Below are 14,462 nucleotides of genomic sequence, written 5' to 3'. Positions count from 1 at the left end.
CTGTTCTCACCGATTCATTTACAGCTTTCAAAGTGTTGATTTTTTGAGCCAAATGTAGGTACTGTGTTGTACATATATCTACCTTACTTGCGCACCTTTTTCTCCGTGTAACCGTCGCTCGGCAGCTTCGCGTAACAACATTCATTAACAAAGATTTCGATAATTATTTAAAGCGCGTATTCATTAAATAATCCGAGTAATTTATCACTTTAAAAATAACGCACGCAAAAAAAAGTACCAGATAACAGTAGTCGCCTAATTTAATACGCGCGTACATAATTAATTACAACGCGCCAGACTTGACGGGGGTAACCTTATTACAGCGCAGCTAGGTAATAACAAAGTAATAAAAAGGAAAACCCTGTGAAAAAGGAGCCGGTGAAATATGCATTAAAGCTTTTTAATAAATTATATTCTCTCCAGTTGAAGTTAATTATTTCAGGTAAAGATAACTGACTGAACGGTAATAACTTTTGGGCCATACTCACTCGTCGTCGTCGTCGTCGTTATCATCGTCATTTCTTGTACTCTAGGTAGTCTTACTAATACCATAACAATACAAATAGTAAAAAGCAAAAAAAACGCCAGTGGGTTTTATTGGAGGAAATATGTAACCACTTAAGTGTATATTACACCATAAAAACTTGACAATTTAACGGATAACACTTTTACATTTTAACAACTTATACATAACATAACCAGGTATCATAAAACCTAAGAAACAAAAAAATAAAAATAAAAAAAAGTACACATTAAAATAAACTCTTGACAATTTTCTCAAATAATAAATTACAACTATTTTCGAGCTTTTAAATATAACATGGCTGCAGGATTAATACCAGATCAACATCTGTTTGCTTCCCTTATGATATTTTTTCCATCGAATTTTAAGTATTTGCCTTAATAATCTTCCAACTCATTTATTGTGCTGAAATTATCCGTTGGAAAAAAACAGCTATCTAGGTACATACCTATTGGATATGTCGAGATCGCGTAAAGAATTAATATGAATGTCCAAATCGACCTTCTCGTTCAATTTGAAACTTCTGGTAGCGAAATTGCAAGCAAGCTTCACTAACATTCAAGTTTTAACCTATTTTCTGTAAACTTATTTTGATCGTATCCTCGTCCACTATATGTAGGTACCTATCTTGAAAAACAACTACATACCTAAATAGATAGGTAGCTATAACCTACCTAATTAATAATAGATTGCGTTTTCGTAGGTACCTACTCATCTCTTGAGAAAGAAATTAAAATGCTATGAATTTAATTTCATCTTCACATCTTGTCGGAGAATAATTTAAGGTAGGCGAGGGATTAGAGACAATATCTAGACTAACTAATGGAATAGAAGAATTGAATAGTGTATGATCTCATTTCCATCAACTCCACTCATTTGTGACTGCAAATCAAAAATAATCCGTTCCGTCGTAAAGTTTATAAAAGTAGAAAATCCTCTATAAAATAGCGAATGTTCGCGAACGAAATTTTCTCCTTCGAGAATCTATTTTTTGTATTATACTTACTGACTATAGTTCATGCGTATAGATTTTTAATAAAGAAGTACGTACTATTATAGCATATCCCCAAACAAACGTAAAATTTTTATCAAACTAGACGCGTAGAAATTTTCAATAATGTTGTTCAGTAGTATACCAACAAATCACCGTGGTCTTTCTCTTCCAAATAAATCAAGCTAGCGTATTTCTTTCAACGTAAAATTAACCAATGATACTCTCGTACATTCACCCAGAGTAGAAGAAAAACTCTGTATATATCTCAATATATCGTCTCTTTGGACCTACCAACAAAATATATCTATCTAATTTAAGTTTCTGAACATGTTGATAGGTTGGATTGTAAGATGACATTTTTATATTAAAGTCAGAAAATGTTTCTCTAAAATGATCAGTGATGGTCTCCCAATCTCTCTAATAATCTCCATACATTTACAAGGTAGGTATTTCAACCGACGAAAAATTTGTCGAAGAGCATGCAAAAATACTTTCCCAGTCAAAATTTCAGAAGCTAAAGTGCATTTTTACATTTTTGGTAAATTTTTGAAAATTGAATTCGGTATGTTCCCTATTTTTGATCTCTCAAAACGAGTAGAAACTGTTTCAAACTGTTTTGAGCAGTTCTGGAGGCTCCAGCTGATTATTGTAAGTTGAAGTTTCCACAAAACTTCACTGAATGAAGTTGAAGAGGATATAACATTCACTCTATGTCTATACCCTAATTTTTAACCTGCTGAGTAACTTGGAGGCGATTTCAAGCCGTTCAGAAGTCTCCAGCCATACGTATTTAGGAGATTTGTGAATTTTCAAAAAGTGTCGTGAAAAGTGAAAAATGTCCAAATTGAATCAAGTATCAAGTGGATCACTTTTTATACGTGCTCAAGTTGATTTTAACAGTGTTCGTGACACTTCTTGAAAATCTGGAATTTTTAAAACATGACTGGAGGCTCCAGAACGAAATTTTGTGGAAATTTCAATTTTCAAAAATTTTCTGGAAGCTCCAGAACTGCATTTTCAATTGGTTGGGTGGAGGGGTTAAAATAGAGGTACGTACTAAAAATGTTAGTTTTCTAGATCAATTTCGTAAAATTTAATTTTTTCGCATTTTATGGCCCAAAAATTGTCAAAAATTAACTGTTGGGACGATTGAGACACGCTGGAGATTTCTTCAAATCAATACCTACTCAATATACCAGTATAAAAAGCTACTTGGATATTTCACGTTTTTCAAATCAAGTTTCTCTGAAGAAAGGAAGAGTTCAAATTTCAAAAAATTGTTTACCGATGTTGAGGTGCTGAATTTCATTATTATGATTTTTAGTGAACTCCTACTAATTTACGTATGTACTTACTTAGGGGTGATTTTCCGGATTCCAAGACTTAGGAAGGGGTAACGCGTGTACGATGAATGAATACTTCTTCTAGCGTAAAAATGAAAAATCATCGCCCCTTCAAATGTAGAAGTGTGCAAATATATTTACATGCATTCAGTTTTGATTGCTACAGGAGAATTCGTTGAACTGTGACTAAAACACCTTATGTGCTTTTGGTAATTTTACTAAACCGAAAATCGTCGTGGTTTCTCATCTAATTCCAGTAACGAGCTTGGCTTTTGAAGATGCGCGGATATGATAGAAGGCATGTTTGAGAATGCGCAACATAAAATGAAATATAAAAAGGATGCGAAAGATTTGAAATTTTTCTATACAGAAATATTTGTTGGAAAAAAAAATGTATCTAGAAGCTAAAGAGAAGCTAACGAATGTGAGAGGATATAGAAAAAAAATGATGTTACACTTTTACGTGAGCTTTAACGCGAAAGATGCTAAAAGTTGGTGAACGTGTTCGGCTATCTTACGACGTGTCAAACAGACCGGCCACGTATCAACTGATTATGAGTCCCTCCTAGGAAAAGGCAAAGTTTTATGCAACCGAGAAAAAAATCTGTCTTGGCAAAAAGAATTATAGTCGTGAAAATAAACGATTTTCTTGCTGTAATTTAATGCTTTAAAAATTCTTCGCGAAGAAAGCATGGCCGAGTAACGCCTGTTCGATTTTCAAAAGTTTTATGATTTTTCAAAAAACCATACCTAGCTAGTAACCGATAATATGGCAGAACGTGTTGTGAGATTAACTTATACAGACTTTATTTACTACCAAGTTACGAGTTACGCCTTAAAATTTTTTTTGCGAAGTAATCTCTCGTGACAAAGACGCAAAAAAAATACTTACTCGAAGAGTCAACCAACGGAACGCAGGGATTAAAATTTTGTTTAAGTATGTTAAGAGACCCATTAGAGAATATTCCTTTATTAAAGTCCTCTGTTTCTCTAACAAAACAGAAAAATGATGATGTCGAGTATAGCTTATTTTACAGTTGTACGGTGCATATAATTTTACAATTAGTTTGAAAAGTTTTTCTAATAAATAACGATGTTTTCAGGTTTTTTAAACATCAATACCGATGAAAATATCAAATCACCGTCCAACTACGGATTAATGGACCAGATAGCTGCTTTGCATTGGCTTCAAGAAAATGTTAGTGAATTTGGAGGCGATCCTGCGAATGTTACCTTGCTAGGTCATGGCACCGGAGCAGCTTGCGTTAATTTTCTAATGACATCTTCGGCAGTCCCCGACGGTAAGTGGGTCTGGTTTTTTTCTTATAAAACACGCCAATATCTTCGGAGAATAGTTCTGTTCGTTTGCCTAAATGATTATTTAATTGAACCGTTGCTCGTCCGCGTGGTTTAAACGTATTTAAATCTCAACTCGTTGCATATATTTCTTCATTCAACGAATTAGCCGTCAATTTGAAGTGGTATAAACCCTTTTGGGATACTGTTTATAAATTTTCTTACAGAAAAACTCCGATTCCAAGAAAACTTTGCACGTTTTTATGAGAAAACTTTTATAATTAAGTTTGGCGAAAATTAAAAAAAAATCCTCAGTTTGTGAACTCTGCTCGAATTTCAAGTGGTATGGTATTCGCGAGATTTCGTTCACTCACTCGCAGCGGAAATGAAACTAATGTCATAATATAAGAATACCTCGTGTACTATATCTGTTCTGTTAGTTTTAGAGGTATTATTACATTATATAAATACTCACGTTTGCGCCGAATTTATAGCTCTAGGAAGTGAAAACATTTTTACTTGTATTTTCATCAAAGTAAATATTAACGAATTCTGTTATTAAAAAAAATACCAAAAGAAAAAATCGAATTATAATCGAGTGGAACTTTTGTTGTCTCAAATATGTACTTTTAGTATTATGTTTTAGCAGGAAGGAAAATTTCCAGAAGATTTCCATTATTAATTTTTTATACTTTATCTATTTACATTTGTGTAAGTAGTTTGAGGTGATACTCCATCAAAAGTGCTGAGAAGTGGAGACAATGAACAAGATTCTCCAGAGGGACCCTATAAGTTGTATTGGTCTTTGATTTTTTGTTCCATTTTTTTTTTTTTTTTTTTTTTTTTTTATACATATATAGATTACGAAGATCCATGGGGTGGAGTAGCTCAATCCAAAAACTGACGGTCCTACAAAGTTTTAATTTTTCAAAATAGCTCAAAAATTGTTTTAGCAGATGAAAAAAATCAAAAAGCTGATCATTTTGAAAACGTTTCTGATTGTACTTGAACTGCATAAATTCGCTTTTCAAGGACCAATTTTGGTACAAGTCAGAAAGAAATGCATTGCAATCTTGAAAAGTGTAATAAGTAGTTTTATAACTATGGTGATTTTTAGCCAAATTTTTGTATTTTTATTCTGGTCATCCTGTGATTTTAAGGCCTGCAGAGACTGAATTTTCAATTTTATGACCAGTTTTCGAGTTTGATTTGTAGATTAATTTTCAATTTCATTTTCAGTTTTTCGATTTTATTTTCAGTTCTAGATTTTATTTTTAGACTTTTCAATTCATTTTTATTTTATTTTTGGTTTTCAATTTCATCATCAATATTAATTTATTTTCTAGCCTTTTGATTTTACCTAATGTATTTTCAGAGTTTTTGATTTCTTTTTGATTTGCATTTTAAAATTTTCGGAGGGGCACCAATCTCTCCCCCCCCCCATTCCGACCCATTTTCAAGCAACTAAATAAAAATAACGATTTTACATCACATACCTAAGATAGGTACCCACTTATATGTACAATGAAAAATTTGAAACTTCTCTGAAGGGTAGAAAATTTTCAAGATTTTGAAAATAAAAATCCTGCTAATTTTGACAGCGATTTAACAAATAAATGAAAGAAATGGGTACCATAAATTGATCAATATTTATAACCGTTCGCTACCTTTTTAAATTTTACTCTCTCCTCTTCCTACTCCCAAAAAACCTAACTATTTATTCTTTTTTGTCTAAATATGCCAGCGGCGTCGAAGCTAAAAACACACACAATTCTTGTCTAATTTGTTTTAAATTAACATACCAGATGGCTTAATTTTGCTGTTTAATTAATTCATCGCATATTTTTATCAACGTACAGCAAACAAAGAGATTCCGTCAAGTTTTAAGTGCTTCTGTAAAGAAAGATACATAAAGTTGAGAAGAAAAAAAACTAAAATACGAGGTCAAAAATACCAAATAATAAATTTTACTTCGCGACATTTGAATAACAAATTACACGAACAGAATCTTGGCAATTCTTAAAAGACGAATAATCAAAAATGAACTTTACGCCTTAGGCTGTATACATACTCAACAGGTGTGCGAAAAGGAAAATTCACTCGCAATCAACTTTGGAAAGCAAGCTAATGGCAGGTAGACTGTATTTTTTTCATCTTTTCGGTATTCGAAAATATTTATCATTAAAAGACATAGCGTTCGTATTCTATTTGTTTACTTTTACACCTTTTTTCTGTTTATTTTTTTTTTTTGGTGAAAAAGTGAAAGAAAAAAATCAAAGAACCTAACGAGTAGGTACATTTTTTTTCTATGCTAACGTAGATATATAGGTAGGTAATTTAAATACAAATAAAAGTAAAAATTTCAGCATAGATTCAACACACGTCGATTCTCTTATTTGCTTTGGAAAAAAATTATTTCCCCGTTAAAATAGGATTCTCGTCAAATATCAAAAATATTATCATAATTAGGCCATGCCTCAGTCTGTAGGTATATCTATAATAAGATCAATGTTTTTATATCAACATGACCCAATAACCCTTTCTTGATATAGGTATATTTCGCATCATATTCGTTCGAAACACACATAGTATCTCTAGCAATCAATAAAAATATTATTTCAGATGAACGTAAAATATACGGTCTCTACGTAATTCTTACAACTAGAATTTCTGTTAACTATGGTTTTAGCATAACATATATATTTATTGGAGTCACTTTCAAACTGAAATAAATGCCTATGTGTATCGATATACTTACATACATAGCAACAAAAAATTGAAGAAACTAAAAGAATAATTTACGATATCTACGAAATACGTATAGGCTACACATATATCGTCATCAAAAATATTTCTACGTTCGAGCTCCCTTTACGGTTTTACAATTTCAAATTTTATGTACGCAGAATGAAATATGAACCCGTCACCATTAATATAATGAAATGTATATTTTTAATATTGATTATGTTGGTCGAGTGTGCAAATGTATGTTACGTACGGAAAATATATAAGTGTGTGTAAAAGTAAAAGAGTAATTGAGTACCTATCTTCATATAGATACATTACATACTATGTAATAAAACTCGTGAGTTATTTGATGGACGTTTTGAAAAAAATTGCAAAATTCATCATAAAAAATGTTGGTATAGTGAGAGAAATTGGAACAGTTTTTTTTTCAGCCGAAAAAGAAAATAAAAAGTGACTTATCATTTATTTTTGTATCTATCGATGCGTTTCAGAAAAATACTCAGATTCCGATCATTTTCAATCATGCTTGAGTGAAATATTTTTTTTTCTTATGAAATATGGAGACTGCACCCATGAGCTCATGATTAACCTAAGAACTCAATTCAGGAACTAAAATAGATCAAAGGGATCCAAACGAGGGTTCTTTTCAATCAAAATTTAGATAAGGTCCTATCTATCAAAAGTTACGTAGAGAAGTAAAAATTTGAAAAAAATCTGAACCAGAGCTCTCCATGCAATTGGTGAAACCGGGAGCACGAGTTTCAAAATGGATTTTTTCGAGTTGCAAGTCATTCCAGAAACAGCCCTCAAAAATGATTTTTTTCAACATCAAGCTGTTTTTGTATGTCGGGAGGGAGGGGGAGTATGCAATATTTTTTTTTTGAAAACGAACCTTTAATGAGAGACGTAAGAGATTGTCATTTGAAAAAAAATGATCTTCATGTGGTATTTGATTGAGTTCCAGGAATGGGATCAAATTATCATTCAAAATATAACCGAGTTTCATGATTTTGGGACACTCGGTATGTGATTCGAAATTTTTTCCGTTGCCTAGAAAAAGGTCCTCATAAACGAATTGCATACCAATTGAATCAACTCATTTGTTCTTTCTCATTCAAATGTACATATTTTCCGGTCTTGCTCGCGCGTCGTATCAAAAACATTTATGTTAATAGATTTGCATAACCAGTTCGCCGTAAATATGATATGATTCATGTTTAGGATCATTCCTTGTCAATTCAATCAAGAATCCGAGGCCATTTTTTTTGATTTCGTTCATTTCCTGTTTGCAACTTCTATTTACGTCACAACTGAGGAAAACGCTATAAGTTTGTCTTCTGTAGCTCGTTTGAAGAAGTGTAGGGAGGAGACTCCTTGTTCATCGTGGCAATATCTCGTCAGTCGTCATGTCGTCCCTACTTTAGAACCAAATTTTGACCTGCTGAAGTTGGTTTTTCGATTTTTGGCGAATTTTTGAAAATGGTGGAAGTGGTCAACTGTTAAAGGCTTAAATACGGTAATTTTGATTCAAAAAATCGAATAATATAATTTTGAGAACTGCTAACCTCTTTTTCGAAATGACAATTTTAGCAAAATTGGAAATTTTCGATTTTTTCCCTTGTCTTACACATTGTGATTGTACGTATTTTCCAAGTTAGAAAATAAAGTTGTATTCGTTTTGAGCATTTCAGAAAAAAATTTGAGCCTTGCAATCTGCATTCAGCTTGATTAGACCTATGGTAAGGTACCTATACATAAAAATCAGCTAATTTGAATTTTATTAAAACTTGACTGTTGCAACTTCCAAATTACGAATTATTTTTCAATTTAAAATTTGCATATTTTGTTTTGAAATAAAAAATTAATGTCAACGCGAGTTGATGCAAAACTAAAACCATACTTTTCAACACTTGGGAAATCAAGAAAACTTTTTCGAAATGGTAGTTTTTAATTACGCTGGCACGTGTGTGCTCGTGGCCAAAATATCAAAAAATATAAATTTTAAAAATCTGGGTATAAATACTTACTGTACAATTCTTTTTCACTCAAGATTGATCAATTTTTTACACCATAATTCATTCTTAAGGTTTACTCACCCTCCCTTGGATATATGATTTATCAGTTGGTATTTGAAAATCAACTCTTCATAAGACTGCTCGATGTAAGAAACGAGAGAAATATTGACTCGCTGGCCCTTTTTTTTCTGTTAACAATATAAAATCCATAAAATTCAAGCTGTAATATGAAATCCGATGGGAAGTTAATCCTTTAATCATTGAACAGAAAGAACAGGCTTCGAGTGGATACATATAGATGAACGCTTTCCATCTGGAACTGATATATTGTCCTGGAACAGAAAAGAAAAGATCATGCACTGAATTTGTAAACACTTGAGGGAATTGATAGCACTTACTACGTCGGAAAATGGAAAGATTTATAGTAACTGTGTAGAATTGTGGAGAATGCACCGCAGAAAAAAAACCAGCTACGGTGTGGTATAACGTTAAGTAATGCCATTTAGCGAGAGAGAAACTCGAAAAGAATGAATAATAAAAAAAAGAGCGTAAAAAATTATCCATTTTTTTAGTTCTTTGAATGCGTTAAAATTCATTCTAGACGTCAAGGTCGACTGTGTCGAGAAAAATTAAAAATTTATGTAACTTAATCAAAATTCAAATAATGTAATTGGAATGCATTTAGGGAGGCCTTTTTTTTTTTTTTGTTATCGCCCTCCTCGGTCGTCGACTATTTAGATAATTCGTTTTAGTTTACTTTGAAAATTTACGTATATTAATAGAAATAATTATTCGGCGTGACTCGTATAGATTTTTCCTTTTGATGTACGCAACTTAAGTATAGCTCGAAGCTTTTTTTCGTTTAACATTTATCAATTTTCTTCTTTCAAGTTACCGTGTGAGAAAACTTTCATTTCACTTAAAGCCTTAACGTGCAAAGAAGTTGACGAAATTTCGATATGAGATTTTAATTAACTGTGAAAAGGTGCTTAAAAGCTTTAAGAAGTTTGTAATTTGAAAATTTACTAATTTGTTGGGTTGTTTAAGTTGCCGCGTGTAAGTGTTGAGGTTTGTTTTGGTTTTAAAAGAGCGTTGGTTGGCTTTGATGTTGGAATATATTTTCACTCTTTTGGCGTAGGAACGCGATAATATCTTTATTACTTTTCCGAGCAATTTTTCCTCTTGAAAATTTAAACTTAGAATTAACCAAAAATGAAAGAGATTGTGTCAAATCTCGCTGTTTTGTCATTTTTTAATGTATTGTGTGTTTTTGTGTTGCGGGTTTTGCATTAAAAGAGAAGAAACTATAGCAACGATTTTCTTTCTTTGAAATGCGCGTGAAAAGAAGTTTTCTAAAATTAAAAATTCTCTTGTTTAACATTTTTAACAGCTTAATCGCGAACGATGCAAAAAAAAAAAGTCCTCCTTCGAATATACGACGAATCTTTTCATTTCACGAGGAAAAAAAAGAAGAAACAAAAAATAGAATGGACGAAGGTTATGTTTTTCGCATGACCTTAAATAGGCACCTACGTACTAAAAAACACATATTTTACCTCATTTTTACGCTCGAGAAAACTTCGGGTTTTGTTTGATAAAAGTAGTAAAAGAAATAATTTTACATATCACTCATCTTTTTGCACATCTCACGGTGATATAATTCAAGATACCAGAAGAAAAGAAGCTAGGGTGAAAAAAATCTTGAAAGATGATACAACAACAAAAAGGCATTTCTTAGTATATAAAAATACAAGGAGATTATGAAGAAGAGATTTCCTCAAATAAAAAATCTACGAGTAAGGGATTAAAATTGCAAGCTGTCGCCCTATAATGGTGTTCCTTTCGTTGACAGTTGTTTGAACCTTCTTTTTATTTTCTTTCTTTTTATTTTATTTTTTCATGTCTCACTTTCTTTTTTCCTCGGAACTGCTTAAATGATGTATGAATTTTAATTATTTTTTTGTTTTTACTGCACGCTTGACAATGAGTTCGAGGTGATTTTCATTATGAATTTGGTCGTTATGGTCGTTCAGAAGTGGATTTTTGTTCAAGCGATGTGCTATAAAAGTTGGTATAAAATGTTTGGGTCGCAATAAAGCATCAATGGCCAAGAGTTTTGATTTTCAAATACCTACCTGTCGAATTTAGGTTACCTTTTGACGTATATTTATGAGATCTTGTGTGGTGGAAAATTCCACCTTTGTTTTTACAGCATACACCGAAAGAAATAACTTATCTCGTTTCCTATTTCACTTCGTATTTCTCGTTAGTAGTACCTACTATCGGTATGTTTTTCCTAAATATAAAGTATGTGCTAGCTACGTCGTCATTATGAGTTGTTTGGTTTGTTGTAACGAGAGATTTCTACCTAAACACTAAACAGCCTATTTCTCTTTGAAATCGGAAAACAATGAAGTGGTAGGTATTATTTTTTCGTAAAAATCGAACTGATTTTTGAAGTTGTTGAGATTTTTGTTCGCGTGCTTGGCGAATTTTCGTCAATTTAGCGTAAATTTTCTTTATCAACATTTCCAGGGAGAAAAAACGAAAAAACTCATCTTTGTTCAAAGTATATCTTTCTATATTCTCTTCGCAGTGTTTGGAAATATGTATTTTTGAAAATTCATCTTTGAGAATAGTTTTTGAATTTCGTTCGAAACAGAGATTCACGTAGAGAACTTCTTGCGTAGATTCTCTCACCCAAATTGATTAGGTACTTTGAAGTGTTATGAGACAAATAGATGTGATGATGGTGGATGTGATGATAATGATGATGATAATGATAATGACTTGTGTCTACGAAAAGGAAGAGAATTGGTGCTGAAAGTTCTTCGATAATGGTGGAAAAATCAACACGAAATTGGTCATTGATGCGAATTCCTATACTTTGGTTAGGTATTAGTGTGGTGAAGTGATGTTTTTAAAATTTTTTCTTCTTTAATTTTTTCCAACGATGCAGGGTATAAATCCTAAAATATTTTTTATTGAGGTGAACTTCACAGAGTCATTGCAAGTCAAATCGCCAAGACTTTTGTGCTTCAGTTCGGCGAGTTTTGAAATTTTTTTTGAGAGTAAATTTCGATGAGTGGTGTACTTGGAGGGAAGAAAGAGATGCTCAAAGTTTTGAGGAAAACAGAGATATTGTAAATTTCGATCCTGAACAATTTCAAAACTACAAATGGTACAATAATGTGAAAGCTTTTCCAATTTGTGAGCCCATAGCCATAGAAGCGCTTTTTGACCATGTGCTGAATACAATACCAGTGTTGCCGCCCTTTTAGATATGAAAAATTGGCGAGAGAAATTCAAAAGTGGTATTTCTAGCTATTGCGTCTATGCTTAAACATTTTGAAAAAATTATCCTTAGTATGTACAACTCTTTATGCTTATTAAAGTAAGTATCAAAAATTTGTATTGGCGTTTTTTCATATTATCCTCAAATAGAAAAATTCTGATGATTATCGAGAAATACAATTTTTTTTCTGACAAGATCGAAATTGTGAAAATTGACTTGTTTTCAACAATTTTACATTATAGTACTCAAAAGAAAATACAAAGCAGTTTAACATCGCTTATCACCTTTGATGTACTTCATCACCATGAAGAAGACTTTTGTGTGTATAGCCAGACTTTTTTATGTTTTTTTCATCACTTTTTGAATATTATGTGAAAACTAAACCTTTTGAGAGAAAATTGATGATAACCAAAGTTGTAAAAATTAAATTTAGAATCGTCATGTGCCATAAAATTTTCCATAAGGTCAACGAAACGTAGTTTAAAGGACGTGTTGATCACGTCAAAATCGAAAAATTTTCCAATTTATTATTGAATTTGGTACGAAAATTAATGTTTTACGATCTCTGCGTCTGGTCCTTGGGGGCTCAATAATTGTGCTTTTGCGAAGAATAGCCTCAGAAATTGTAAATTATTTTTTCCGACGATTGGCCAAGTTTCAAATAAAAGTTGTCATCTTTTCATGGTTTAGGGCATTACTGGAGAAATAAACTTTCAAAGAATTATTAGTTTTTGTTTGTTTGTTCAAATTTGTTTATTTTTCGATACTTATCATCGTTTTGACTTTTTCTTCGTTTAATTACTAAGCGATGGGGTTAATTTCGCAAAACTTGAAGAAGCGTTTACTCGTATTTCCATTTGTGTACGTAGGCCTATTTATTGATCTGGCTGAAATTTCATCTGTATTCGTGTAATCTTTGCAAAATTAAAATGAAATTATAATCAAGAACCCACTTTACTGGGTTGTACTTTCGCGTTGCTAACGAGCAGACGATCTGTAATTAAAAAGAAATTATAATTGAACTTCGAAGTTGAAAAATTATCGAAGAAGGAAAGAAAAAGCAATAATATAAAACATCGACCATATTACATTTCCAGTACTTGGTAAAGTGTGCGAAGTCGTTGTATGAAATTTTTATGACATCGGTGTGACCTTATCTACGAAAGTTCTAACTACTCGAGAGAAATAAAGTTGACGAAATCGAACCTATTTCATTTTGACTTTTCCCTACGGTATTAACATTAAAATCAAATTTTATGATTACAGGATCACTTTTTCATCGAGCTATTCTTATGAGCGGGTCATCGCTGAGTCCATGGGCGCTGATCAGGGATCCCATGCGGTATACGAAACAAGTGACTGATTTTGTAAATTGCTCTTTGGATCTTCCGCAAGTAAATTTATTAAAGTGCTTGCGAAGTCGACCTTTGGAGTTGTTTCTAAAAGTTCCTATCGATGTTCCGGAGTTCACTTACGCTTTCGGGCCCAGTATAGATGGAGTTGTTATTGATACGAATTTGGCTGATTTTATCACATCCAGTATCGATGGTGAGTTTTCGGTAATTTTATCGCCATAATTGGAGCGAACGTTTTCATTATTAAGTACCGGATGCTGTTGTTTGGTTTTAGAAAATCTATTGAAGTTGGCAGAAACGTATAAAACTAAGACACCGAACGATCGGTCGCTCACTTCCGGAGATTTGTTTCAAAAAATGATCGCCAAACTATCGAGATTCGATTTATTACTTGGAATCGTGCCGGCTGAATCTTTTCCCATATTTACAGCCGATGATATACAATATGGAATCGAGGCCGATAGAAGGTCGAAAATTTTGAAAACTTTTATCAAAAATGTTTACAGGTTTGTTTCTCAGGGTTTTCAATCGTTATTTTGTAAAATAAACCTATGTATACTTACGTTCAAGTAAAGATGAATGTCCTTATGAAAATGAAAACTCGATGTTCCAAAAAAATTGATGTAATATATTGTGTAGGTATCATTTGACTGAAATTTTGGCTACAATAATCAACGAGTATACGGATTGGGAACGACCGGTCCAGCATCCTGTTACGATACGAGATGGTACTCTAGAAGCTTTGACTGATGCTCAATACGCTGCCCCTATTTTACAAATTGCGGACTTCCATTCTTCAGCAAGACGAAATTCATACCTGTATGTGTTCGAATATCAGACCAAATATGGCGATTATCAACAGGTAAATTTTTTCAATTCATTTTTTATTCAAT

The 14,462-nt window shown here is 32.4% G+C and overlaps 1 protein-coding gene across 1 annotated transcript in view; it reads left to right on the top strand.

Moving 5' to 3' along the window:
• The window catches only part of LOC135841613 (neuroligin-4, Y-linked-like), a 233,732-nt gene that overhangs the window by 190,107 nt on the left and 29,163 nt on the right, over positions 1-14,462 (top strand). The window contains exons 3-6 of the mRNA XM_065358649.1: positions 3,964-4,161; positions 13,481-13,762; positions 13,844-14,075; positions 14,209-14,431. Of these exons, the coding sequence (XP_065214721.1) occupies positions 3,964-4,161; positions 13,481-13,762; positions 13,844-14,075; positions 14,209-14,431 (935 nt within the window). The remainder of the gene's footprint in view (positions 1-3,963; positions 4,162-13,480; positions 13,763-13,843; positions 14,076-14,208; positions 14,432-14,462) is intronic.

Source organism: Planococcus citri, chromosome 3, assembly GCF_950023065.1.
Source record: "Planococcus citri chromosome 3, ihPlaCitr1.1, whole genome shotgun sequence".
Taxonomy (NCBI): Eukaryota; Metazoa; Arthropoda; class Insecta; order Hemiptera; family Pseudococcidae; genus Planococcus; species Planococcus citri.
The sequence above is the reverse complement of the archived record's forward strand: the minus strand, read 5'-3'. Positions and strand labels throughout refer to the sequence as shown.